The 27,291-nt window shown below is 35.0% G+C and overlaps 1 protein-coding gene across 2 annotated transcripts in view; it reads right to left on the bottom strand.

The window, feature by feature from the left end:
* stk39 (serine threonine kinase 39) overlaps nucleotides 1-27,291 on the bottom strand; it is a 161,048-nt gene that overhangs the window by 100,338 nt on the left and 33,419 nt on the right. For both annotated transcript variants that reach the window (XM_039757539.1, XM_039757540.1), the window contains exons 3-6: nucleotides 8,835-8,943; nucleotides 8,395-8,536; nucleotides 4,577-4,632; nucleotides 754-863 (exon numbers count right to left, since the gene is read on the bottom strand). In XM_039757539.1, coding sequence (XP_039613473.1) covers nucleotides 754-863; nucleotides 4,577-4,632; nucleotides 8,395-8,536; nucleotides 8,835-8,943 — 417 coding nt within the window. The remainder of the gene's footprint in view (nucleotides 1-753; nucleotides 864-4,576; nucleotides 4,633-8,394; nucleotides 8,537-8,834; nucleotides 8,944-27,291) is intronic.

Below are 27,291 nucleotides of genomic sequence, written 5' to 3' on the forward strand. Positions count from 1 at the left end.
TTGTCATACCTTGCATAACTGAATAACCTTTATGGCACAATAACAATTCCATATATTTATGGTCACTACAGTATTTGGATTTAATAAACGTCATGTGGAAAAAGGCTGACTCGCATAATAAAGAAGTAGATCCGAATAATGCAGTCAAGCAGCTTTTGAATTCAGCCAAGTGAAAAATGACGGCAGTCCGATTAACTGCGATTTTAGTTCCCTCTCCTTTCTCTTTCTCAGATCACTTTTTGGAAGGATGTCAGTTTTGTCGTTTTTATGAACAGTTCGAAAGTGCCTTTCCACATTTTCCATCTTTGGAATAGCAATGATAGATTGACAGATCAGACAAATGCACTTCGATTGTGACATTATGAGAAAAAATCCTCTTCCAATTCCACATCCAGCAAGTACCCTCCCCAAACAATTTTTTTTTAAATACCTTCTTTAGTCGATATAAATTGGAAGGCTAACTAGAATACAGCCAGAGTTTTGCAGTAGCTCGCGTGTTTGATCGTGCATGCAGGATGACCAGTGTGTTAGAAGAAAAGAGATCTCAGACTGGCCGCCCTGTATGTCAATCAAGTGGCAAATGCCATAGGGAGGATATATGACAGACTAATGTTTAAAAAAATTTTTTTTGAATGCAACGCGATCTACCTGCACTACCTTTGCGATCGACGCCTTGGGCACCCCTGGTTTAGAACATGTTGAAAATAACCTCAAAAGTATTTTTTCAGAATAAAAGGATCATAATTACTTCACCTGTTCCATCACTTCAGGTGCCATCCAGCATGGAGTCCCCACAAAAGTTTTTCTTACTTTGTTTCTTGTAACATCTCCTCCTGTTGCTAAGAATGCACTAACTCCAAAATCTATAAAGAAACCATTGAAATAAGCTCTGTCAATCTGTATGTATTCTTCTGTTATTATTTAAGAGTGATAAGTTATGACATTTCACATTTCAATTAGATTTTAGGTAATGGACTTGGTTACACAACCTAATGTTAAAATTTTCAGTAACAGTAAGAATTTAGCTTTTAACTTTATTAATTAACAAGAAAGAGCAACAAAATGTACATGCTACTTGCATATGTAAAACAAAGGCTTACTTGTCAAACTTTAGGAAAGTCATAGTCTATAACATAACATAAATTATAATTAAGTTTGGCAACATTCAATAGTCTACCATCCAATAGTCTAACAACACTTACTTGCTTGCAATTAAATACTCAGTAGGAGAGGACCATAGTAATACTTTAATATAAGTAAAGCGATTCCAACACATTTTAACTTCTTTATCTCAACTGGATAAACTGCCATTTTACTGACTCAGAATCCCTGGTCAACCTCTCCATGCAAGGATGTGAAATGGATGGAGCCCTGAGCAATTTATAGCCACAGATATCTTGCCTCTCCCATCACTGGGAGAATCTCAGGTAGAATTTCAAAAAGTGGATATTTTGATTTTATTTTGAACATCATGTGATAAGCTTTTCTTTCTTACAAAGCAATGAAATTGGGCAGGCAGACAGGCAGGCAGATTTAGTTAAGTGACTAGTGATAAGTTGACATATTTTGTATTACATTCACTCTTTACATTAGACTCACGTATTTGAATGTTGTCTCCTCGTGACACCGATTTTTCATGTTATTTAGATTTTTAGGCCCCTTCTTCCAATTTGTAAATCTGTTGGTGTCACTGTCTCCTCCCTCTCTTTTTCTCTCTCACTCAGCCAAAAATGTTAATAGTCTGGTCATCACAGTTTTACATGCTTTACACAGAGCTTTACCATTCAGTTGGTCCATCATTAGCCATTTGTATTTTTTCACCCAATTGGCCCTGAAGCATCTTGTTAAACTGGTCTCTGGCTCTGCTTTTCCTGACTGTTGCAATTTGGGGTATTTGGCAACTCTGATTGCAATTGTTCTTTTAAGCCACATTACTAGCTTGAGCACTGTTAACAGAGTAAATGTTGTTGCCATCTTGAGATTTCAATAAGGGCCTGGCCTTGGTCAATCTTGGATCGTGTACTGTGTCAAGTAAAGCAGTTGTTGCATTTAAGTTTAGGTCTGCATGCTTTGGAACAGATTCTGAGGAACTAAGCCTTTGTTTATCACTAGTTTACCAGGACAAAAAATCCATAAAAAGTACCCTGACAAGAATTATTACTGCCTGCATCAGAATAAACCACTGAAGTCTAAGAAAATGATTTTCGCACAGTATGTGAATAATATGCAATTTAACTATTTATTTTACTGCACCACAGCTGTACCACTGTACCTGTACTCAGTCAAGAGTGCTGTATAAAAATAAACTGATATTGAAATACAGGAGTTCCAATTTCAGGTTTGGAATATATTGGAAATAATCACTAAGGTTAAATTCCAGTGTTTTAGTAACTTCTTGTCTGATTTAAAAGAAAATCAGTTCAAAGTACAACCATTTGAGTCCTTACTCATCTGAGCCAAATCACCACAAAGTAGTGATTACTTGGCAGTTTAGCATATTTCTTTACCCAATTATCAAGAATACACAGCGTCTGACCTAGCGACATAACTACAAAGTCAATCACCGATTGTTGGCAAACATTACTTTGCTACTTGAGCAACCTTGTGGTCAGTCGGTGGTATCTTTTCAAGCATCAAATCAATGTTCTTTTAAAAAAGTGTTATATACGCTCACATCTGTTAGTTGTATATTTTCAAACAACCAAAAATTTTCTCTTTCCATCTCAAATTTGAATTGAGTTAGCCCTCTCATGTATAGGTACAAAATTCTAACTGTACTGCCCCCATCCAAAGGCTTGTAAATACCACCATTGCCTTCCAAGATGTATTCTATAGAAAAACTTCACTTTAGGAAACAGTCCCCCTTCAATCAACAAGGCTGGTTCTAATCCTTTGATTATACTCAAGTATTTCCCAAACTCTGCCACAAGCTCTGGTAGCCCTCCTCAAAAAAATAAGTTATATACTATATTCTATAGAGTTAATTTCCATTCTAATGTCAACATCTGTCACCAACTGGTTGAATTAGTTTCAGCAAAAGAGCAACAGTACAATCAGAAAACCTTTATTCTCACTTATCCATCCATCCATCCTTTATCCAACCCGCTATATCCTAACTACAGGGTCACGGGGGTCTGCCGGAGCCAATCCCAGCCAACACAATCCAGTTTCCCTCAAATCTATCCCCTCCATCTAGCCCTTGTAACTTCCTTAAGTTGAAACAATTATTGAAATATGACTTATTCTTGACAAACCTAACATCAGCACATTGATTTATGTATTTTGTGAGTTCTTTTTAGCTCTTGATTTGACCACTTCATCACAGTAAATATCTTCATCCTGTCAGTCACTCTTTGTCTTTCACTCCAAATGCTTAGCCTGACTCTGGTAACCATGAACATACTGCCTTCATATCAAGCCATTTTCTCAACACTGCATTTCTACCTTTTCAGAATTCTAGGGATGCAAATATGCTGATACTGGTATCGGGTCAGGGTCTGATACAGTGCTCATACTCGTAAAAAATCACCAATATCTATAACAAATACTATTAACACAGACATGTGATTGTATGAACGTTAAGTAGCAAAGAAAAAAACAAAGAACACTAAATGTCTGCCTTCGGTGTGAATGTTGTTTAAAATGAACGTTGAAAAATAATCATTTTTCTGGAGTAATGCTATTTTTGCTTTTGTCTAAGAAAGATCACATATTTCCCAATTCATATGTCCCAATTCATTACTTGAATGTTTCATATACTCGCAATAGTGCATTCATCTTCAGGATGTTAGGATTTATGAGTGATTTTCTTTCTCACAATTTTTCTTTTTTCATTTGTTTTCCTGTCTTCTCAATAAAATTTCTATTTTCTTGCAATAATTCTTTGTGTTTCCATGTAAGTGAGTCATGCCTTGCACACCATGGCACATCATGATGTTTGGCTATTTAAGTCTAGATCAACTGTCATTTGGCTCCCAAACATTGTGTGTAATAAGGGAACAACTCCAGAATTACTGTCAAAAGCACAAAAACATCTTTAAAAAATTGTTTTCAGGTGTTGACCAAACTGCTGATGATTTTGTTTTGCCTTTTGAAAACGTTTGTCTAATTTCAGATCTTTAGTGTTGTCAAACTTTACTTAGTCCAAGTACTTTTTTTGGTTTGAACTTAATTCTCTTCTGCTCAGAACCTACCTTCTCAATAATGCACTTCACGATCAATCAGACTCAATAAAGACCATTACCTGTCACACTAGTTATCCTTACATGTGTATTTTCCTTGAATTCCACTACATTTTATGTCATGAATATAAGATCACTAACGCACAAAAACCTCTTTGTAGTTGTCACCTACTGTATAATTCTCTGGTAATCATCACCATGAATATAATAAATGACTGTGAAAGATACCTGGTAAATCCTCAGTTTCACTTTAAAATATTCATTTATTTTCACACTATACAATGAACGATATGTAGAAATGACAGCTAAACACATTTCCAATCATTCACAGCATTAATATTTAGTTTCATATGACTGGAGTCTTAAACATGCTGGTTTATCACCAAATTGTTTACCTGCTATTTGCACAGATCCATCTTCTCCCAAAAGGATATTTCCTGCTTTTACATCCCTATAATTACAGAAAAGCATTATAAAACATTGGGAACATCTTTATGTACACTGTGGTTAAAAACTAATTTGTCATTTAAATAATTTTAAGCATATTTCTCAAATATAATCTTTTATATTTAATCAGTGTAGAAGTAAATTAAACAAAACTGATATATTTGTGGAGGAGAATACCATATTAATGTATTGACATTCATAAATATTAAAATACAATGCAAGACTTCAACCTTAATGTGTAGCAGAGGTGGTGATCCCCACACTGCAACAACAAAGAATGTAGGGTTTGTTGTAAAACAACATGAACTACCAGAGTTTACTTAGCATGCACACATTCTAAATTTATTCTCTGATATTTTCAGTACAGTTAATGTAAACTACTACTGAAAATTAATACTAAATATAAAATTTAAAAACATTATTATATATACACTGTGAAAATCTACTCTTCTCATAGATAATAGTATGCATCAGGCATTTTCATATATACTCTTGATTAATTTCAGATAGTGAAATTGTAAGCACTTATTTACTCAGATCTTCTCAACTATAACTCATCTTGACATGTTTGATTAAATCCAATGATTGGACTTGACTTGCGTGAATGTAATCATCATAACTTGGCCCTGTCTCCTTTGCAAACCTCAATGTGTAAATTGCCAAACTTTAGGCCTAAATTAGAGAAAACATTTGCTTCTTCTAAAACATCTAAGCACTACTATTCTTAACAGTGTATGGGCATCTTTCACTGTTAACGTATTAGCTTCCTGTAGTTAATGCAGCATTGCAACCCTCCCAGCATTCTATCTGATAATGACCACATTGGATGTCTAATCTGGGCTAAACAGCACAACAATACCTGCCTCTCCTCTTTACCTTGGAAGCCAAGGGGAGTGTGGTGTGCTGCCTGATGTCTGCATCAATATACTGTAGTGGAATATGGCTGAAAAATGTCCACAGTCAAATCATAATCGAAAACTGCAAAACAGCTTGATACTCCAGCAACAAATAGAGTAGTTTAAATTTCTGCTCCTCTGATAATGTTTCACGGTTATTAATAAAAAGTGTTTGCAGATGCAGGTTTCAGTCACTTACTAACTACAGCCTTCAGATGCAATGTTCCTTATCTTTTTTGTAGATCACAGTTCTGCTCAGAAAAAGCTTCAGTTAAGATCCCTAAAGAGACTCCTTTAGCAAGTATTTGTTGTCACTAGTAATTAAGCAGACATATGCAGTAATAGTGCTCTTCATTTCTACAACAAAACTTCCAAAAGATGTTCCATCAGCCAATCCCAAAGATTCTATTACTGCTGAAATTCCAAGCATGGGATTAGTCACAGAGTTCAACACCACACATTCACCTTCTGGGGGTATGGATAGTGAAGTCACCTTCAAAAATTGAAGGTTGAAAATCCAAACCTCGAAGAAGTGAATAATGAATGGGAGTGATGCATATGTCCCAGTGTATAGTCTTGTTTCCAACAGAAATTTCTACAAAACTCTCACTGCCACCTCTCTTCCAGACTCTGTATTTTGTAGACAAACCTTTTTGATTCCAGAAAGTGTCTTAGCTGAAAGAAGTAAGGTTTCCTCTGACATTACTGTAGCTTATGAAAAGACTAGATCCTGTTTTCTGCTCTAGCTACATTAAGAATATCTGACACATAGATTTTTGCACGGAGGAACTTTCCTTGTTACATGGAGCTGATGGAAGCTATTTGGGTCATACCTGCCTGTGGTCTAAGGACCTTGTACAGTTTCTGTGAAATCTATCCTCTTTGCCATAACAGTAACAATGGGCTTTGGGCTTCATCTAAAGAAGCTGGTTCTTATTTCATAACTTCACTGGCCACCTTTTGATTGCAAAACCTTTAAGAAAGGCAACAGCTACAAGCTATTCACTAAATTCAAATTCAATAAAAGGGAAATGAAAGTGCCATGAGTCTATGTACTTATTTTTATCAAATTCTGCTGTTGTTTCCTTATGCTGACACATTTCTCCAAGTTTAATGTGAGCTATGGTCAAAATAAAAAGTCAGGTGTTCTTTAAGAACCTTTATCAAACCTGTTCTGGCAACAAATACTCGTATCTATACGATGGCCACCCCCTCAGGCACTCATGTAGCTTATCCACACAGTCAAACCTATTTCAACCATAAACATACGATTGCTGTTTATAAAGCATAATAAAAAGAACCTAAGCTTTAAATACAATCTTAAGTAGTCAGCTTAGATCTAGGACCCATTCAGCATCAACAACTCCATTATTATATATAAATAATGCATACTGTATGTTTGCAAAGTACTTAGTGGATCATCATAGGTATTTCTGGGAACCAGGGGACAAAACCTGGAGTTTGACAAAGTAGAAACGCCACTTTAGATCTAGTAACAAGATGATTTGTTCTAGTAAAGTGAAAATTTCTTACTCCATCATTAATTTCAAGTGCTTAAACATACCACCAAACTCTCGGCTGCACCACCAAAAAACAACAAATCTGTCATACTTCTATTAAAATTTCAGTTTGAAAATTGTGAATGTTTCCAATCAGTGTTATGTATTTTTGGACGTCATCATAAAACTGCAGTATTCTTCAGACTGCCATCTCATATTTACACATAACTTTTGATTGGACAGTTATTACTGTTTAAGAAAGAGAAGCCTTTCCTTTACAAATGTCCTATTATGACTTAGCTAAACCCTTTGCTCCCAGTGAAGGAGTTATTCAGTGTGTGACTCTATAATTTAACTCCAAAATTCAGCGAAAGTGTCACTGAAGTTCGATTTATAATTTAGTTAGAAGCAAATTTTGGCTAATCGATGAACACCAACAGACATAATTAAAGTATTAAGTGGAGAGGCACACCGTTTGTGTTATTTACCGTATACACTAAAATTTTCATTCTAACCACTGAAAATACAACAAACACTAGTGAAATTGCCTCGAGCCTGGTCAAATACCTTACACACAGAATCATTATTTATCTCATTTTTGTTTCCTGTAACTACAGTATTTCTCTCTGGTGTGTAATGCCACTGTCAGTCTCTCTTTTACAGAAAGTGTGGCACTGTTGGCCTTTACATGTTTCAACAACTAAATGAAATCATTTAATGTATTACATAAGCACAGCAAAATGGATTTAGATAATCAGTGGACAAATAGTAGACAAAAGATGCAATATAGTGATGCTGAAAGTGAAAGTCCTGCTGGATGCAATTACTGCAAACTTTTTAATTTGAAATTATACAAATAATGATAAGTATTTATCTTACTTAAATAAATTGTAATGTTATGAATTAATCTGTAATCGTTTTACAGATATATAATCTATACATTAGATTTTACTCTTAAGAGCAAATTAGATGGTTTAGAGCTAATGAAAGAACTCACAGGTCAGCCAGCAAACCAACCTGGACAAAATAATTACCTTTCTCCCAACAACATAACAGAATGCTGTTTAATGAAACAGTAAATATAATCATGTAATGCACAGTATTAAGCACAGCTAAAGACTATGAACAATTTTTGTAAATCACTATAGATTTAAGACTTATATGTGAGGTTCTGATTCATTTTTTATTATTTCGATTAATTAAAAAGTGGCCTAATTATACTTTTATAAATAAATGAAGAATGACATCAAAATGAAACACACATTTGCCAATTATGAAATAATTAAGAAGTAATACATTTCTTCTATTAGGGCTATATTCTTTAAAGCATAAGAATACAAGGCAAAACCATAATAAACATACACAGTGTACCTGTGAATCTGTCCATTCCTATGCAGGTAATCTAAACCTTCTAGAACTTCCTTCAGGATTGTAGCTATTATTGGCTCTTCAAGAACTCCACTTTTGTGTTCCCCTCTGCTGAATATGTATTTTATTATATCCAACATTGAGCCTACAAAGAAATTTAAAGTAATGTTTTGTTTTAATCAGTACAGCACATTAAGACTTCAGATAGCGCCTTGAGCATGGGAAAGGTGCTATATAAATAAAATGTATTATTATTTATTATTATAGATAGCATCTAACTATACTAAACAGCAGCACAGGCAGAACTGTTAAAGCTCAGAAGTCCTCAGAGGTTATAATCAAAATGCAGTTTAAATCAGGATTGCTCTGTTATATCTTAAACAAAATTTCTAAATTTTAAATGGTACTGTATTATAACATTTGATAAAAACACCAACACTTACCTCCGCTTAGCAATTTCATAACTAACCACAGTTCATCCTTTACCACAAAGGAGGTATAATATGTGACAACATTGGGATGATTACATTGGCTCATTGCTTGAATTTCTTTCTGTGGTTAAAAAATAGAAAGTTACATTAGCTAAAATTACACTCAAAAATAATATTGAGAATTGCACTGATGGGAAATGTTGCCAAAGAATAAAATCATACTATTAATGATAGCAAAAACACAAAAAAAAAATTCAAAATGTGAGCACAAACATATACAATGTTAGCAAAGTAAAGTATATTTAGTTATTTCAGAGATTTACGTAAAGATAAAAGCATCTGGCTACCTATAGGTCAATGTAGCTCTAATTGCTTTTATGATAGTAAAGTATTGTACATGCACAATGTTTCCCAGGGATAATGTGGCCATTACAGCCATAGATACTCCCAAAAGGTACCCAGTATGAGAAAATAAAATGACAAACATCTCTACATAAGCATTGTACTGTTGTGAAAAACTATTACCACCACTAAAGGGCTACGTTTGCAGATAATGCTAAAGTAAAAGGATTGTGAAATCAGTCAATCTTAGAATCATCAGATATGGAATTCAAACTTGGGCACATAAGTGCCACATCTTGTTTACCACAAATAAATGTTAACTTTTAAACATAATATAAAAATATTTTATATTATTAGACAAGATTGGTTTGAAAAAAAGTGTACTATTGAACTGGGTGTTGCATTCTGGGAAAGAAAATGGGGAATGCAAAGTATAGCACTGTACTGTTTCATAGCAAATAAAGAAGTTTCTTAAAGTAAAGAAAAAAAATCAAGCTCTAGGCTTTTCTAGGGTATGCTTTCTTTCACAATCTAAAGAAAAGATGCCAGACCAACAGTTAATTTGCCTGCTACTGTAAAAGCCAGTCCAGGCATTTGAATGAAAGTGCCCAGCAATGGATGGCTGTATTGATTCATATATTATGCCCAATTAAGACCAATTCCTTACAAATGATGGATAAAAAGGATTCAGAAAATGCATTCATTGATAGCTAATAGCAAATGTAAGAATGATTTACAAGATAATGTAAAACTGAATGCACTGAATTTAGACATTGCATAATACAATGTTAATTCTGTTGAATCCCACACAAATCATGACATTTTATTTGAGTCTTTGTTTGCAAACATGTCATTTATTCATATAATTCACTGTAACAAATTTCCAACCTCTAGTTTGCAGCATATATAGCAGGGAAAATATGTATTGAATGCATCAATGTTTTACCCATCAAACCCACCAGCGAGCTTCTTGGCTTTCCGCCTTTTTTGCCCCTCCTTTTCTTTTTGTGTTCAATACTCATTTACTGTTTCATTCCACTTTATTACAAATAATTTATGGACTTATTTGTTTTGATTTTTTGTATGTGTGGATTACTCCGGTGGTTACTGACATCTGGTGAAAATTTCATGTCAATAGCCCCATTAGAAATATGTTTACTGAGAGAAACATTGAGGCGTTCAAAACTTATTTTCCCTGCTGTACCTGTACATACACATAAAAGTTGTAATTCTCTTTTGAGCATTCCCTGTATCATCTGTTTAAAGAACGCTGTACCACGCTTTGTGTCCCAACAGTATTTGTTTATTTTGGTTGCAATAAGAAGTCAAGCAAAATGAAACCTTTCATTGAATAATGCTTATTTTGGTTTAATTATTGACATGTGTCTGGTTCTGATCAAGTCAGTATTTTTTAAGGTGTTTGTTACCTCTTGTCTGTGCAAACTGCTGTTGAATTTGATGCCCTGGTAGTTATAAAGTGCTTGGGTGGTACCCATAGTGGATAAGATTTTAGCAGGTATGTAGAACTGTAGAACCACATTTACATAAGAAAATAATTTCATTGTACAGAACTCATTTTCAATTAAAATAATTATTCATTCAGTTTTATTAACAATTGAGTTGAATGGCACGCATTTGCCAGGAGGACAGTTGAAACCTGGCATAAAATACCCCTCCAACATCATAGGGGGCAGCCTCCCTGGGAACTGGAGTCCAATAAGACAGCCTTGTCAGGTTCCATGGGTACTGCCAGGGGGTGCTTCAGGGATACATGATCCCTACTTGGTGGAACTTCCATTTGACCCAGAAGTGCTTCCAGAAGGCTATGCCCTAGCACCAGAAATACTCTTGGGTCTAAGATAAAAGGAGCCACTCTGCTTCATCTAGGTGAGTTGGTGAAAGAGGACAAAACTCGCTTGGTAGGAGTGTAGGACTAAAAGAAGGGATTGGAATTATGATTGTTATCTATGCATATTAAGAAGCCTTTCTAAAGGTGATTATTAGGGATGCTCCAATCGATTAACTACCAATAGAAATTGGACAATTTTCACTAAAAAATAAAAAAAAGACTTGATCGGTGATTGGTAAAAAGGCCAATCACAAAAACCAATATTTTCAGCCCCTGCTTTTCTCAGCTTTATTGTAATTAAGCTGTAGTGCTCCTTTACACAAGGAATTACAGTAGTTGAGCCAGTGCACATCTTTTTTCACACTTTTTTCTTTTGTAGAAAACATTCTGCAGTGTAAACAAACAGCAGCAAGTAGATGCTTGTTTTATCAGTGAACTAGAGGCGATTGGTATTTTAGCCTTTGTCAGGGATGCCAGGGGCCATGACCCGGCCGGGACGCCAGGAGGGACCGGAAGAGGGTCAGAGCCCTGCCCGGACCACGTGGGGTTTGCCTTCCGGGTTGCTTTGGGGGCCACGGGTCGAGGGCATGGAAGCCCTTCCCTGTAGGGGCCCGTGGTCACCGCCAGGAGGGGCCCAATGCCTTGGGGACTTGTTTCCCCAGCACTCCCGCCACACCAGGAAGTGCTGGGGGGAAGATTTATGACGGCGCCCGGAGAGCAGCCGGGAGGACAGCCGGCACTTCCGCCACACTTGGGCGTGGCAGAAGATTGCCGGGAACACCTGGGGCTCATCCGGTCCTCCATAAAGGGGCCGCCTCCCTTCATTCAGGGCTAGAGTCGGTGGAAGAAGGACGAGGCAAGAGGAGTTGTGGAGGCGGCCCGAAGACAAGGCATTGTGGCCAGGACTGTGACTGTTTTGGGGTTTGTGCACGTGACTGAGGTCTGAGTGACCATTGGCTGGGGTCTTAGTGACCCATTATTGTAAATATTCTGTATAATAAACGTGTGGTGGTTTGAAAACAAGATGTCCGCCTGTCTGTGCCCGGGTGCCGTTCACACCTTTAAGTAATAGAAAGTGGAGGAATAAACTGAAAAAATTAAATCAGAGAAATTGTCGTGTGCAAGTAAACAAACTGCAAGAAAAGCCTTTTATTTTGTCATTTAAATCAACAGACAACACTTGAGTTTAAGACAAATTTGAAATTGTTGCTTAGTAAACAATAGGCTTCTTTTAAAGATTTGTATTGTGTTTATTATTTGTTGCTGTGTTTCATACAGCACACGTTTTGGTAAGAAAAAAGTAAAAAATAATTAAAATGGTAATCCATATTTTATAATTACACCTCAAGAATTATGAATGTCTAGTGAATACACTTAATAAAAAAACACACCTGTATAACTCTAGTAAATTTTTATTTTAACAGCAAAAAGCTGTAGTGCAATTAATGATTAAAAAATCAAAATGTACAAGTTCATGCATATTTACATTTAAGCAGCCATTTAATCAATTCATATTATGTGAGATATGTATTTTTTTTTATTTTGTTTTTGTTGTTGTTAAGAGAAATGGTGAAAATTACTGGTTTTAATTAAGCCCTATTTCAGATAGATACATTATTAATTGTGAGAAGCATTTTATTTTCTGTTATGCCATAATAGGGGGCTCCCCTGTTCACTTCGCTCGCCCACCTCGAGTTTGGTTAACCGGATATATAATTTAAAGAGATTGTTATTTTCAAGGGAATTGTTACATACTCTTTCGATTCTATGTTGCATCCCTTCTCTGTGATCATAAATATACACCTGACCAAATTGCGGTTTCCTCGAAATTAAACTTGTCGTAGCTTTAATTGTTGTGGGACCACAGACAGTCATAGTGTATGGTCCATTATTGTTTAAATCTATGTTCTGAGCATTGTATAATGCAAACGCGATAAGATTATTGTAGACTTGGATATTTTGCCTGTAGTGTTTGTGGATTTCACTTTCATCTAACAACAAATCTTTTAATTCTCGCGGATACGCCCTTTTCCCTGATGGCAACATGAATTAGCCAATCTACAAGTCTCCAACTTAAACTTTAAAGCCTTACAATATCTGCATACTTCTGACATATCACCTATGTCTATATATTCAATCTCTTTTTGCTGTTCCGTTATTTCACTGAGCAGTAATTTCAGTTTGTTTGTGCTATTGCGATCTTTATTATCTTTTTTTTTTTGATACTTTCTAATCTTCCTACTTTCATATTCCTTAACTTGCTCTGCATGTGTATCGTGCCGTTATTTTATTTTGAGCCTTTCAAATTCCACTGCTTTCATAATCTCTAACCTGCTCTGCATGTGCATCATGCCAACGTTTTTGAACGTCTTTATGAAGTCTTTTATTTCTAACCCCGATTGGAACTACAAGCTTTTTAGTTCCACTTGGTCCGGGCTGATTATTACTTTCCTTATTTTATAAATTTGCACATAGATTATTATTGTTCTTTTGCGCATTCTTTTTGCCTTCTTTTTTCTCCCATGCTTTTGTCTCTCTTTATGACGTGCTGCTCTTTCTTCTTCACTTAGTCTTTGAAATGCCATCTAGAACGTATAAACTTTTTAAGAGCTGGGAGCACATGAAGCGTGTCTGCCAAAATCATTCCAACATCTGAGAGGTTAGATGTCCGTGATCTTGTTTTAAATTGTTTATAAGTAGAGCGTGACGTGAAAAAGTCACTGTCTCATGTGTCTTGCTTCCAAAGATTGTAAAGTCTAGTATCACGGGACGTCAAAGTGTCTTTCCGAGAAGATCACATCTCGACCCAAGATTTTTTTATTATAATAGAGAGATGTATTATGGATAATTTTTAATACATACAGTATTTTATTAAAATATGCATTTTAAGGAAATTTTATTTATTTTACTATCACTGAACAATAATCATACAGCCCTTTAATAAAAAATTAACAGTTAACACCTGTGGTGTATAGTTTAGTTATAATAATAAACTTTAGTATAGTGGTTATTGTAGGAGATTAGTGTAAAAATGTTTTTAAAGGAATAAAGGAAAAAAAAATCAGTATCGGAATTGGCCTTAAAAGACCTGATCAGAGCATCCCTAGTATTTATCATTGAAACACCTTGTATTTGCACCAAGGACTCTCTGAAGTTATATCTGAGGTTGGTGGTGCTGCACTGCCCTTTACCGGTCACAGAGTAATTTCTTCATTTTCTTTGTTAACTTTTCTTTAAAGTTATATTTGTTCCAAATTTATAAACTGTATTACAGTTTTATGATAAACAACAGTAGAACAAAATTAAGATTTCAAAGTTTGTTGAATTAGAAATACAATTAATCCAATGTGTCACAAAAACAATTAAGATTTGTAAACATAAGACAGACTAAAACATTTCCTCATTCCAAAGTAGAAAGCTAATTAGTAAATGAAAAAAAAAACATCCACTGTGTTATAACATTTCCTATTAATTAAAATAATAGGAGTTTCACTGATACATAGGCAGGAGCTCACCAGACTTATTTTAGAGTAACATTGATGAATTCCTGCCAAATTCTAGCGAAGCTCTTGTTCCAAACAAAGAAAAAACATTTTTTGAGATTATAAAATTGATATTTTGATATTACAAAATATTTTCCTACTGAGGAATTGAAGGTTCATTAGGATTCTTCCAAATGAGCACAATCAGCTGACACTCTAACAAAGTAGTGTAGGAAACAATGGTCAGTTTATTACCATGTAGGCAGTCTAAACTCATCTCTCTATATATATATATATAAAATCCAACGTGTATGTCTGTCCGTCCACTTTTTACGAGAGAAGGACTTAACGGATTTAGATCAAGTTTTATTTTAGAATTTACTTGAACATTCCAGTTGATTTTGCGACTTCTCTCATTGCATTAAAAATCATAGTTCGCTTGCAGGAGTGATATATTTGCACTAATCTGAGACAAAGGCTGCAGGCCGAGGGGAGGAGAATGCGTGACGTCGGGAGTAGGGAGCCAGGCAGGGCCCTCCTCACTGTCCTGTTTTACTACTACAGTCATATGAAAAACTTTGGGAGCCCCTCTCAGCCTGTATAATAATTTACTCTACTTTCAACAAAAAAGATAACATTTCCTAGAAACATCTGAGTACTAGGGTGTATTCCGAACAAAGATTTTTAGTGAAGCAGCATTTAGTTGTATGAAATTAAATCAAATGTTAAAAACTGGCTGTGCAAAAATGTGGGTCCCTTGTAATTTTGCTGATTTGAATGCCTGTCACTGCTCAATACTAATTACTTGCAACACCAAATTGGTTGGATTAGCTTGTTAAGCCTTGAACTTCATAGACAGGTGTGTCCAATCATCAGAAAAGGTATTTAAGGTGGTCAATTTCAAATTGTGCTTCCCTCCTCTGAAGAGTGACAGACAACATGGGATCCTCAAAGCAACTCTCAAAAGATCTGAAAACAAAGATTATTCAGTCTCATGGTTTAGGGGAAGGCTACAAAAAGCTACCTCATAGGTTTAAACTGTCAGTTTCAACTGTAAGGAATGTAATCAGGAAATGGAAGGCCACAGGCACAGTTGCTGGCAGGCCAAGAAAAATATAAAAGCGGCATATGCGCAGAATTGTGAGAATGGTTACAGACAACTCCATCCAGAATCCAGACACTCAAAGGTTATAGGAGGCAGCTAGAGGCTGTTATATTTGCAAAAGGAGGCTCAACTAAGTATTGATGCAATATATATATATATATATATATATATATATATATGTAAATGTAGATTTATGCACCTGTCTAATTTTTTTATGATGCATATTGCATATTTTGTGTTAGTCCAATAAACTTAATGTCACTGCTGAAATACTACTGTTTCCATAAGGCATGTCATATATTAAAAGGAAGTTGCTACTTTGAAAGCTCAGCCAATGATAAACAAAAATCCAAAGAATTAAAAGGGGTTCCAAAACATTTTCACATGAATGTATGTGAGCAGAGCCACGAGGGATGGCGGCTAGTCTGAAATAAGTGTACACTGCAGTAAGAGAATTTGCAGTGATTGGAAATCCTACAGTCTCATACAGAAAAGAAATAATATTTCCTTAAAAGAGATGTAATTTTGGACGGAAGAGATGTAATTTTGGACAGACAGAGGCCGTGACGGATAACAGAAAAGACAGATAACTACTTTACTAATTATATACTGTAGAGTAGCGAATAGTCATATTTATTTACAAAACAAAATATAATATAGTATTAACAAAATTAATTCATTCATATAATATTGTAACAACCAGCACAATGATGAAACACAACTCAGAGATACTGGAGTTTTCTACATTTTACTTGGAGTCTTCATTCCATAAAAAATGGTACACTATCTTATAATCCACCATCTGCATTACAGAGCACACCTCTAAAACATTATTTCTGTACCAATCAGTTTATTTCCTGGGACTCACATTCTGTCTTTCTCTATACCACAGACAATCCTGCTTATTGTCTCCTGACTCTCTACTCAAAACTTCCTTCCACTGAACCCTATTTTCTCCTAAATTCTCCTGTCACTCATCTCCTAACAGACATGTCCAACCCTTAAAGAAGAGAAGCCCTTCACCCAAGCCCCATTACTTAAAGCATTCATTACACACTTTCTGCACCCCAACAGCAAATCACAAGCTGCCTGCACATCACAATATTTTAACAAAATATAAAAGAATTTAAAAAGAAAATTATAATACAGGAGAACATTAACAATAATACATTAATGTCAGTGGTTTCTATTTTCAACACGTTTTTCAATTTTGTCAGCATCACACTTTAAATCGTTCACTGTTGTTCTTCCTACACGGTAAATTGAAGCAATACTTGAAGCACTTTTGCCATTTGGTAAATGTTTAATAACTTCAGTTTTTTGTGACAATTCCAACACCACATGCTTACATTTATCAGCTATAACAATGAATAGTAGATTAATTATAACAAAAGAGAAAAGCTACAAAACTGTAGCTTTGTATTAAATGTATTAAAACTGAAGGTACGTAACTGACATTGTGATTTCAAAATGCGGCCTGACATGTGGTGCTGTGAAAGAACATGATGCTCTAGCAGAATGCGTTGTTCCAATGTGCAGAGCTTGCAGAATACTGTACGGCAGTAGTCATCCTATAATTGGTATGCGCTGGCGTGTGTAATACTTTTTTTTTTTTGGCCCTGATGGTTCACAGAGACTGTGGGTTAATCAAGTGATGGATAATCAAGGTTTTACTGTATTAGTAAATTGGTGGTAATTTTTAATGACTGAAACACAGAAAAGAGTATACATAGAGGACATGTTCCAAGTTCCAGATACAATTGCAATTTATTGATTGATTTATTGATTTACAGATCCAACCAGACAGGTTCATATTCAGAATTAACTTCACTTTTCCATTGTCTCAAATTACGAACATTCATACTTTTTTTTTCTTTTTAACTCTGTGCTTGTGTTCTGATAAAGACAACCACGCTCTACATTCTTTATACTAGTTTGTGAGCTGCAATGTAAATGAATAAATAAATTTGTATCAAAAATGGTCAGACAGTCAATAGGTCTGTGTAAAACCATGTAAATCTATTACAATAAAAAATCCAAAAAGTTACACTATGACTACATTACGTTATGCAATAGTGTGTTTGAGTGCACCCCAATTTTAGTGTTACTTAAAACTATGTCTTGCAGAAATGAGCTGCTAGCTTAATTATAAATGACCTACTTTTTTCTCCTATTATGAAGAAAGCAAGACCACCTTTTTATTGTTTTAAATATACACAACAGCTGTTATGATTTTTTCCTGGTCCTTTGGTAGTTTGAAATTCAGGAGTAAATTGTGAATGGCTGTACTTATTCAACTTTGTATAATGTTGTGACAATACTTTCAACCATATATTCTTTTAAGATATTGATCACCTTTAAGCTTTTACCTTATTTATGTTTTGGTCACATTTGGTCACACTCTAACCAGAATAATTTAGCAAAAACAAAGAAGTGCTACTTGTGCACATCATAAATGAACTTTTAGCCCTACTGGCTTTCACTGATGAAGTACTTTACCAGAAAGATTAAATCTAGCAGCAAAAAAAAAAAAAAAAATTATTAAAATTTAGGCAGAAGAAAATAAATATTTGACCATTTACTTGTTTTAATTTATTGCCAAAACAATGTTTGCAGCACAGAGTTTGATTGAGTGACGCTAATACAATAAAATACTAGTATAAACATGAAACATATGATTTATTTTCAGTCAAGAGATATTTTTTGTTAAAAATTTTAAATATCCTTATTTTCATTATTCTTGAAGTAAATTTCCAATTTGTCCCTGTTTTTGTTTAAGCTGCTCTAATGTATATATAAATTTATACAGACAAATAATATGCATTTTTTTGTTTTATTAATTTACTACAAGAATGATGCAAATCTGCTGATTCACTCGAAACAAAAGTTTATTGTCTAAAGAAAACAATGAAGCATTATGAAGTACTTTGTCAAATTTACAATTACATTGTTTGAACTATTCAATAGTGCTATACATCAGCTTGAAGTTACTTCTGAAACAATGAGATCATTTTTGTATTATAAAAGGAATAAGAACAGTAAGATTTTCCTGATATCAAAAACAATACAACCAAGATCACACTCCAACCCATACTTTATCCATAATTAACTCCACTTTACCACCATCAAATCCAAAACACAGAATCACTAAAAATGTCTTTATCCCAACCAAACCCCACAGATTTTCACTTCATATATACAGTACATAAAATGTCACGATTAAAATGTTAAACATTAAAAGATTTGGGTTGAAGACCTGAAAAAAGATAATAGAAATAGAACAGAAATAGATAAAAGGCACCCATATACACAAATGATCAGTTTTTTAATGCAATTAACTTATCTAATTAACAAAACTGTCCAACATCAACTGATGTTTCAAAATGTAACTGCCCCATACTTAAACCAACCAAATAAAAGAATAAATAAAGTTGGTGACTGATATGCTTGATTACAGACGGCCTTCCTCAATATTTAACACGCATACAGTATACACTTAAAGTTAAACATGGGCGATATGGCCTAAAATCAATATCACGATAAATTGAGCAGTTAACCTCGATAACGATAAATGGACGATAACCACCCCAAGTGCCAAAAAACTTTTTTTTTTATTTTTCATTTGATGGGGCTGTGGCAGGCAGCATAGTTCCTCCAGTTATTTTGATAATATTATTCCCCCTAGACCTATTCATTGCAATTATATTATTACCACTTTAAAGGACTGTAAAATGTCACTGAAAATAAATGAAGACAATAGTAGTAAGTACTTTTAGTGGTTAAGATTTATTAACTGAACAAAATAAAAAGTGTAGGATACAATATGTAACCATGCTCTCTAAAAAATGTGTATCCCTTGTAAACAAAATAGTTTAATAATAAATATGTTTCACATTGGCTATTCACAAAGTAAACAATGATTGTGCAAATGTAATGCCATCATGGACAAAGGCCTATCTCTGCTAAGGCCTTGAGGTAGCATATCTATCCAAATCTTCACACCCAACATCACCCCAATTCATGGTCTAATTCTCAAATAAAGCAAGCAAAATAAAGTAAGAATTAAATAAGACCTCTCAGACCATATTTACAAAATTAAAAAGGGTTGGCACAGTAATAAAACATTTTAAAAATCATGTATTTTGCTACATTTCACAGCACAACATGATCAACACTGGCTCACAATAAGTCTTCTGTAAAACTTTCTGGATACACTGCTGCTCAGCAGTCTTAAGTATTTTTATGCCTATATAAACATTATTCAAACATTAATACTTTCAATTTTGAATATGACACACAGAATTAAAGTCACTTTAAAACACACCAGATGTCACCACCCAAATATATTAAGATGTACACACTTACCGACTGCCAGGTGCAGCCTGTGCCCAAAACATTGCACCCGTGTCCATTTATTGAGCTTGACAGCTTTCACAATATTTGGGCCGTTGTCAGTTGTTATAGCAACAAGGTCCTCTTCACTGATGTCCCATGCAGACAGCATCGCTCTCAACCCCTGTCCAACCATCTCCCCCGTGTGATCAGATGGAAAATAGGCCGCCTCGAGCACTCTGGTACGCAGCTCCCATTTGTTGTCGATGTAATGAACTGTGAGACTAATATACGGCTCCATTGTGCGGCTGGACCAGAGATCGGATGTGGCTGCAACGCGCTTAACGTATCTAAATTCAGCAGCAACCTTTTTCCTCTCTGTGCTGTACATGCTGGGAATGATAGTTTTTGAAAAATATTTTCCTGATGGGAGTTCGTATCTCTTGTCAATTATTTTCATGAAGTGTCTGAACCGCTATGCTCCACTGTAGCAATAGGAGCCATGTCTTTTGCTATGTGGTAGCCTATAGCATTTGTGATTTCTTGCCATCTTTTTGAAGTTCGCTCATATAGTTGAGTACTAGCAAATGCTTCGGTTATTGACCGCTGCCTGGTGGAGGAAGACGTTTTTGCTGGTCCTCCTAATCTCTTCTCGCTTTGAGCTTTTTTTATGTCTTCGAATTGAATCACATGGTTGTGCTGCAGGTGGTGGAAGAGGTTGGTTGTGTTACCTTGACTTGACGCAACAGTCTTTTTGCAGAGTTTACATTTAACAATTTTTTGATCAATATCATCCTTGTTGAATCCAAAATGTTGCCAAACGATTGATGATGCATTTTTTTTGTTAACAAGCGTCTCCTCTTCCTCCTCCACCAGCTCTACCTTTGTCGCTGCTGCTTCAACATTTAAATCGTCCTCCATTTGTTCACCCGTGTCTCGTCTTGTTACAGGTAGTAGAGTCATGTGACTCCACCCCGCAAGTCTGTAACGTAGCACAGCGTCTTAAAGGGACATGAACATCGCCAACCTGCACATGCCTTTTCTTTTTTTTTTAAAATACCGAATTTACCGACATGGGCAAAATGACGTCGATGAGAGTCATAAATTTCGGTAACGATAAATTTTTGATATATCGCCCAGCCCTACTTAAAGTCAAATGTTTTAGGACACCTCAGTGTTTCTTCAAAATGAATCCACTGAAATGCAATGAATGCCCTAAAATGGTGGAAAGGTAAGCAGTAAACTGCCAAAGGTTTAAATTTAAAGTTTAGGTTAGCAATAACTTACAAAAAGGAAATTTCATATTACAAATGGGCCATCTTCAGGGAACAACTAATAGATTACAACCGACCAATGCTCTGTAGCAATTAAAGTAAATTAAGCCTTTTAAGTTGAAGCAAACAATTTGCATAGATGTCCAACTTCTGTTGATTACTTAGAAACCCAGTGTCTGTCTTAAACAAAGTTAGACTGTGTTACTGCACCTACTGAAGTACTAATTAGACATTATTACACTGTAGAATGTTGTAAATTCCAGTGAAAAAGGCAAGAAAACAGCAATTAACAAGGCAATGAGAGCACATTATTACCCTTACAAGTGTAGGTCTGACTTAGAGAAACTGCAGAAAAAAATGAAAGTGTCAGTGAGTACAGTGGTTTCCTACGCAAATCAAAGGCAACTGGAAGAAACTCTTGATTGGAAGAGACCTAGCAGACCCAAACTTACAAAACAATAAGAAGAAAGATTACTGAGGGTGACCAGGTTATGTGATAGGCACCTCACAGCACAACAGCTTCAAGTACAGCTTAACAGTGGTTGAAAAAAGCAAGTCTCAATGAAGAGGAGAGTTTGTGTTGCAACTTTGACAGGGTGAGTGGCAGTACAAAATTCATTAAAAGACAAAATAAGGCCTTGAAATACCGGCTGTGGACTACTGCAGACTAGAAGAAGGTCTTATGGGCCAATGAATCAAAATTTGAAATCTTCGGTTTATCACCAAGGGTGTTTGTATGCCATCGAGTTGGTCAAAGGATGGTTCCTCAGTGTGCAACACCAATTGTCAAACATGGAGGAGAAAGTGTGATGGTTTGGGGTTCTTTTGCTGGAGGCAGAGTTAGTGACTTGCACTGAGTGACTGGCATTCGAAATCAAAACAATTACCACAGACTGGCAGTTATTATCAGCAAAAGGTGGCCACTTTGATTAATCAGACATTTGAATAACAATTTGTACACTTAATGATTCCTTGAGTATTTTTTTTTTGCCATTGTTTATTTGCTCTATGCCTTGATTTCATGAAACATGTTGACATTAAACTGCATTCATTTCCATATAAACTGAAAAAGTTGAGGTTTTCTAAAACTTTTGATCAGCAGTATAATGCCATGCTCTAAGGAAGTTCAGAAAAGATCAGAAAAAAGCGGTTGAATTATCGGAAGCATCTGGTTACAATTGGTTATTAAGCATAAGGAGCAATTAGATTTTTCACACAGTGCCAGTTGGTGTTGGATAACTTTGTTCATTCAATAAATAACATAAGTTACAACAGATTTATAAAAACAAAAATGACAATAATAATTGAACAGATTAAATAAACAAAACAGGACAGTTCAAACTGTATAACGCTAAACAAACTGAACATAGCAAACTCAGAGCAACCCTAAAGGGATACTAAGAAATCATTGACAATTTCCTGCATTTAACACTTTTTTCCCTTGTTGGCTCAAGGAAAAACACTACATGGGTGTTCAACAGTATTACAAACTCTCCTTTCTCTTTACCTAAGTCGGAAACTGTTCAAAAAATTTTCAGAGTCTAAGTTAAACCTGTGCTGTGCCAATTTGTTACCTTCAGGTTATGTGTATAAGGTATATAAGAAACATAAATACTTTTTGCGTTTAGATCTGGGTCCCATCCTAAAAGTGCATATGCAAATATTCAAAAATCCAAAAATATCTGAAATCAGAAATGTTTCTGGTGCAAGACATTTTGGATTAGGGATGCTCAACCGACTAATACTACTAATAATAAATTTAGAAAATTGTATTATGTTTCTGGATACTAAAAACAGAATAAATTGCAACCAATCAAATTGTGTACTTCATTCTGTTCGGACAAGATCAAAAAAACTAGCACTGGAGTTGTTTAATGTAAATTTAGTTTTAAGAATATCAGGAAAGAGAGTAGTGAGAAGTCAAGCAAAATGACATGATTTATTGGCTAACTAAAAAGATTAACACACTTGGAAAGAGAGAGGTAAATGAGAAAAGCTATAAATTACTCTAAAGGCCTAGTACTGAATTTTCAATGTCAATATGCAATTTGCATTGTTATGTCCGTCTATTACATTCCCCCATAACAAAACACATTATATCCCACAGATGACATAGTGATAATTTAAGCATTGCTGCAGAAATTTCAATGCTAAATGCTATGTCAACATTTAAGTTACAACTTACTTTATTTTAGTTTTCACAATAAATCAGAGAAGGATTACCTTGGTATGAAATATGCAATTTGTAAGCCTTCAAATCAAGCACTCCAGCACACTAAAAACTAGGATTGTCTCCTTCCAGGTAAAAGGGATTCTTAAATGCTGATTTATACCAATAGGGTGCATTAACTAATGTACTCAAAGATGAAGAGAAGAGGCATGGTTTTCCTACATTTGGAATCATTGCACAGGGAATACAAAAGAATTTTGTACAGAAAAAATTTCAGCACTAGGAATATAACAGTACCAGAATTTCTGTTGTAGTCATGCACGTATTTATAAGAGACTGCTGAAGGGCTCTAGTGATTGTAATTCTAACGCTGCTCCAAGGGTTGGAGCTGTATCCAAAAGCTTTTACCCCTGCACACCGTACGATTGACGGCTATAACACTTCTGACTTCACATCCGGTATTCGTCCATCTGGATCCTGATCCTGCTGGAAGGATTGAAAACTGGAAGCTCCTCCATTTTTGTCATTTCTACCCTGAACTCATGTTTGTTAAGAACTATTTTAGAACCTGTGAAGCATTACACAATGCGTCTCTCTAACAATAAATAAAGACCCTACTATAATGAGATTGTTTGTGACTATCAAATTGTACAAAAATTAGAGCTTGAATACTCAAATATTGAAAATAAATACATATTTGAAGATATTCAAACATATGTTGAAAGTTCTAAGTGTTACTACATGTATGTCTACTTAACATGCCTTTGTATGCTTGATTATCTATACTAATAAAAGGCAAAGCCCTCACTCACTCACTCACTGACTCACTCACTGACTCATCACTAATTCTCCAACTTCCCGTGTAGGTAGAAGGCTGAAATTTGGCAGGCTTATTCCTTACAGCTTACTTACAAAAGTTGGGCAGGTTTCATTTCGAAATTCTACGCATAAGGGTCATAACTGGAAGCTATTTTTCCCCATATAATGTAATGGAGTCTTGAGTTGGAGATGGCGGGGCGGAGTTTCGTGTGACATCATCACGCCTCCTACGTAAGTACGTAGAGAACAAGGAAGAACTCCAAACAGCGATGAGCACAAAACGCCATTTCACAATTGAGAAGGCAGAAAAACATTATGAAGCAAATGATGCATACAAGCATATTCATAAGTACAGCTACTGCGGAAACAAAGCACGGCGTGAACCGTAAGTTTATATTAAATTAAGTTCATAGACAGGCTGCCACTAGCGTTTGTAATTTAGTGCCTGCCCATATAAGGCCGTCCATCAGCGGCAATCCAATACAAACACTGCCGGTAAATGTTCACGGTTGAAGGACTGTGCTTATGCAGAGGAAGATGAGATGGTCAGGGTGGTGTTTGGCACAAACTCATTGAAACTGCGAGAGAAACTTTTAAGTGCCGGGTCTTAGCTGACATTACGAGATGGCACCAGTACAGCTGGGAACCTTCGATGCAAGAACACCAAGCGGCTCACGTGAACTGACGCAATGCGCAGACAAAAAGCAACAGTTCCAAAGAGTGCTGAACAAAAACCGAATTACACAATTGAGAAGGCAGCAAAAAAATATGAAGCGTCTTATACATACAATCATATTCATAAGTGCAGCTACTGCGGAAACAAAGCACATGGTGGAAAAAGTGAATGTCCTGCTAAAGGAAGACAGCGTAAAAAAACGTGCATGCAGTTTGTCACATCACAGATAAAGAGGAAGACGAGCTGTTTATTGATGCAGTAAGGAACTAATCGATGAATGAAACCTCTTATCTTTACAACGATTGACAAACACGGAATGTAACTTGAACACATCCTACAAATACGAGCCTGATTGAAAGAAATAATGATAATCAAATCCTTGATGACAGCAACATTCAATAACACTCACAAAACAATTACTGTATATTGACAATCATGTTACGTTATTTTTAAAATGTTCCCTTTTCTTTTCATAACTTCTACTTCTCCACTGGTACACGGGTATATATATATAAATGTATATATATACCCGATCTACAATACATACTTTAGCATAGACAAGCCACACGCTGTGGCTAATTGTAGAGTCTTAAGCCTCTAACGCCGACATTCGAGGTTCGATTCGAGAGGGTGTACTGACTATGTATGCAGCTACCTGATTCATTTTACCTTCGATCTCCTTGGTTTGGGACGTATGAAAAAATATTAGGTTAACGCAGAATCATGTTACGTTATTTTTAAAATTTTCCCTTTCTTAGCACAAGCACAGCTGAGAAGCTTCGATGCATGTACTCCATAACGCGTTAAAAATAACGATTTAATCACACTTTCAATTCCAAGCAAACGGAACTTTTGTCAATGCATGATTTCCTGGTACATCCATTACACTGATGCACACATCACAGCTACAAAAATGTTAGAGTCGGAATAAAGCGCGTTCCTACGACTGATCATTTCGACTACCCGCGAAGCCTTGATAAAAGCATGGTTTTGTGCACACTGAAAAGCAAGCAAAATTAGATGCATTACAGAAAGCGGACTTTGTGGCTCTTACTGGGGATCATTGGACTTCCGTGACCGTTAGTAATTCTAAATACATCTAATTACAAAATGTTCAATGATCACACTGTTTTAGCCTAATGTACAAAATAATTTTGGCTAATGTTACTCAGAGTTTAAAGAGTAAGCTGGTCAAATTACCTTTTATGTTTCTGACTTATTTTTTAAGAAGAAAACTGCACTTTATGTTGAAATTTTGGTTATTATTATTTAAAGACAATACTATTCTGAAAATGTACTTAAAGTACTTAAACTACCACTTTATTTTTAAGTCTGCCCAATTTTAACCAGGGATGATATTTTTGTTTCTGTTTTGAATTCAAATGCAGTTTAAAAGCTTTTTTTCAGAAATTAAAACAGCTTCAGTTTACAATATTCATGTCCATGTCTATTATTTGATTCTGTAAGCCCACTAAAACCGTTTTAAATTAAAAAAAAAAACATTTGCGATTTGGGGCAAATTTACGTGTGATTACATACGATTAATCAAGATTAATTCTTACACAGCCTCTAATTAATTGGATTAATTTTTTTAATCGAGTCCCACCCCTAATATATATATATGTAGATATATATATGTAGATTTGTATATATATGTGTATATACAGTATATATGTAGATATGTATATGTTGTATATACAGTATGTATATATGTGTGTATGTGTATGTATATATGTATGTGTGTATATGTATATATATATAACTGTATATATGTATGTGTATAGATGTGTGTGTATATATATATATATATATATATATATATATATATATATATATATATATATATATATATATATATATATATATATATATATATATATATATATATATATGCCAGCAACACTCATGACAATGACAAAACAATTACATTGTCAATCATGTTACGTTATTATTAAAATGTTTCCTTTTCTTTTTACTTCTCCGCTGCCAATCGCAGGTATTTTGCTATATATATATATATATATATATATATATAAATAATTGATAATGCAAACTAACAAATTAAAAATTATAAAAATGCCAATTATGGAAGTGATGTGCAAGACACATGCAAAATACAAAAGTACTGCAGTATATTGTGTCTGGAGTAAGACAAAGCCAAAATTAAGCTGATGGCATCATTTAAGAACTACAGCACTCTCTGCAAGGACCTGTAATACATAGGAAATCAGGCAACATTTTTAGTTAGTGGAGCCTCAACTGAAACCACTTTAAATATAAATAACTCTTTGTTCAGTCAAAAGAATATTTGGCTTGTCCAGTATCATTAGTGCCCAGGAAGCAGGTGCTCAGTGTTAAGGGAAATATTTATGAGGAAAAAGAACTCTCTCCATGGCATAAAAGCATACAGAAGCTGTGCT

Source organism: Polypterus senegalus, chromosome 6 (assembly GCF_016835505.1).
Source record: "Polypterus senegalus isolate Bchr_013 chromosome 6, ASM1683550v1, whole genome shotgun sequence".
Classification (NCBI taxonomy): domain Eukaryota; kingdom Metazoa; phylum Chordata; class Cladistia; order Polypteriformes; family Polypteridae; genus Polypterus; species Polypterus senegalus.